This window comes from Nomascus leucogenys, chromosome 10, assembly GCF_006542625.1.
Source record: "Nomascus leucogenys isolate Asia chromosome 10, Asia_NLE_v1, whole genome shotgun sequence".
Taxonomy (NCBI): domain Eukaryota; kingdom Metazoa; phylum Chordata; class Mammalia; order Primates; family Hylobatidae; genus Nomascus; species Nomascus leucogenys.
This window is the reverse complement of record NC_044390.1, coordinates 89,359,617-89,362,331: the sequence shown is the minus strand read 5'-3', so window position 1 is coordinate 89,362,331 and position 2,715 is coordinate 89,359,617. Positions and strand designations below refer to the sequence as shown.

The 2,715-nt window shown below is 49.4% G+C and overlaps 1 protein-coding gene across 1 annotated transcript; it reads left to right on the top strand.

Annotated features, from left to right (window-relative positions):
• The first annotated feature begins 250 nt into the window (after window positions 1–250).
• IL31 (interleukin 31) lies at window positions 251–2,441 on the top strand. Its single transcript, XM_003280693.2, has 3 exons — window positions 251–309; window positions 475–623; window positions 1,730–2,441. The coding sequence occupies exons 1-3, from the start codon at window positions 294–296 to the stop codon at window positions 2,057–2,059; spliced, it is 495 nt and encodes a 164-aa protein (XP_003280741.2). The 5' UTR covers window positions 251–293; the 3' UTR covers window positions 2,060–2,441.
• The last annotated feature ends 274 nt before the right edge of the window (window positions 2,442–2,715 follow it).

Sequence of the window (2,715 nt, the reverse complement as noted above, 5' to 3'; positions counted from 1 at the left end):
AAGAAAGGCAAAGATGCATTCATGTGCCTTCTTGTGAAGTATGTGTGTGTCTGAGTCAGGCATCTGCCCACCTTGAGGGTAACCTCAGCATTTCCTTTCAGCCCTTTCACTCAGCCGTGGCCAGTAGAACTTTGAGTGTTTTCTGGAGAAAAGCTGAGTAAATGGTTTTGCCATGGGCGGGACACTGACTGCTCTTCCTCCTCACCCTGGCCCTTTATATATCTCCAGGCAGCCATGGCGAACACATCTGGCTCCAGAAGCCCCCACCGAAGCCGGCCTTGCTCTCTCTCACCATGGCCTCTCACTCAGGTATCACTGGTCCTGGTGCTTCCGGAGTGTTGGGCATCATCTTATCTCACCAGGAAGATTCTGGAAGCACTGCCCCCAGGGTTGGCTCAGCAGCGGCTGTAGGGATGGAGCCGGGGTGGGCAGGGGTGTGTGATGCATGTGCTCATGGCATTGTTCTCTCTCCAGGCCCCGCGACGTCCGTGCTGTTTCTGCTCTGCTGCCTGGGAGGCTGGCTGGCCTCCCACACATTGCCCGTCCATTTGCTACGACCAAATGATGATGTACAGAAAATAGTCGAGGAATTACAGTCCCTCTCGAAGATGCTTTTGAAAGACGTGAGTGCCCTAGAGATTTCTTTTCTAAACGATTTCTTAAAAATGCCTTCCACTGCCCTCCAAAGAGGCTCCTCTCTCCAGACCCGAAACCAGGGCTGTAGCTATGCCAGGAAGGGATGGGGGAAACTAGACAGGCAAAGATGGCTTTCTTTTTTTTTTTGAGACAGAGTCTCACTCTGTCGCCCAGGCTGGAGTACAGTGGTGCAATCTTGGCTCACTGCAACCTCTGCTTCCTGGGTTCAAGCGATTCTCCTGCCTCAGCCTCCGGAGTAGCTGGGACTACAGGCATGTGCCACCACGCCCGGATAATTTTCATATTTTTAGTAGAGACAGAGTTTCTCCATGTTGGCCAGGCTGGTCTTGAACTCCTGACCTCAAGTGACCCGCCTGCCTTGGCCTCCCAAAGTGCTGGGATTACAGGCATGAGCCACTGTGCCCAGCCAAGATAGCTTTGATCAAACGAACAAATACCCAAACTTGGAAACAATTCATGAAATTGCCATTACTCTTCTCATCTGCCTTGGTATTTAGACCTTAGCCTTAGCTTTTATAAAAGGCAGAGGTTGTTACCAACCCAAGATGACTGGGCAGTTCAGGTTGATGAGGTGCTGCTGGCAATTTGGTCTGACTCGAAAATAGTTAGTCCTTAGAAAGAGGAAGGAAGGGAGTGGTCCAGACTCCTTGGTTTGTTTGGGAAAACTCTCGCCTGCATCTCGGAGGCCTTTCCGGACAAGCCTAACACTCTACTCTATAAGTGGGGCGTGCGTGGCTTTAACAGAGTCCCAAAGGGCAGGGAGCTACCATGGAAGGCCAGATGTGCTGCAATTCCCACCACCCTGAGCACGTGAGAGTGGGTTCTGGAAGGCTGGGGAGGCCTCAGCTGGATGGGTCAGTGGTTCTGAGCACAGGCTTCGGGACTGCAGCCGCCTAAGCTCTAGTTTCATCTGGAAATGGGGTTGGTGATGGCACAGCCTCATAGGGTTGTGACATTGATCAGATAAATATCTCAACCAGGCGGGTTATGGAGGAAGCATGCAAACATTCACTGTTAGGACTTGCAGCTGTTATTGCAAACCCAACACGCACCATTTCTCCTCATTCCACAGGTGGAGGAAGAGAAGGGGGTGCTCGTGTCCCAGAATTACACACTGCCATGTCTCAGCCCTGACGCCCAGCCACCAAACAACATCCACAGCCCAGCCATCCGGGCATATCTCAAGACAATCAGACAGTTAGACAACAAATCTGTTATTGATGAGATCATAGAGCACCTCGACAAACTCATATTTCAAGATGCACCAGAAACAAACATTTTTGTGCCAACAGACACCCATGAATGTAAGCGCTTCATCCTGACTATTTCTCAACAGTTTTCAGAGTGCATGGACCTCGCATTAAAATCATTGACCTCTGGAGCCCAACAGGCCACCACTTAAGGCCATCTCTTCCTTTCGGAATGGCAGGAACTTCAGGAGCCTTAAAAAGATGACCGACAGCTAAGTGTGGGAACTCTGCCGTGAATCCTTAAGTACATTTTCCAATGAATAATCTCAGTGATCCCTCATATGGGCTAGTCCCGGGAGGGCTGAGATGTACATTTGTGAATTACCTTGAAAAACATTAGGTTATTGTTATTAGTCTTGGTATTTACGGAATGCTTTTCTTCTGCAGGCTTAAATCTTACTTATTATACCCTTGTGAGGGCCGGAGGGGGCAGCTATGTTAATTTATTGATATTTATTGTACTAAGAGTTGTTAATGCTCCCTGGGGGAGCCCTTGGAATCTATTTAATAAATTATATTGAATTTTTCTCATAATCTGTGACACATTTTGTGAGAGGCTTGACATTGGCAAATGGGACTGCAAGCTGGGTAGAGTCGTGGCAGAGGGCAGATGGACATGCTTAGAAAGAGGTATCGCTTCTACCACTGTCATTTCTTCCCACTGGACGGGCTCAATAAAAAATAATGACCCTGAGCCAGGCACTGTGGCTCACACCTGTAATCCCAGCACTTTGGGAGATAAAGGCAGGAGGATCACTTGAGCCCAGGAGTTCAAGACCAGCCTGGGCAACACAGTGAGACCCCATCT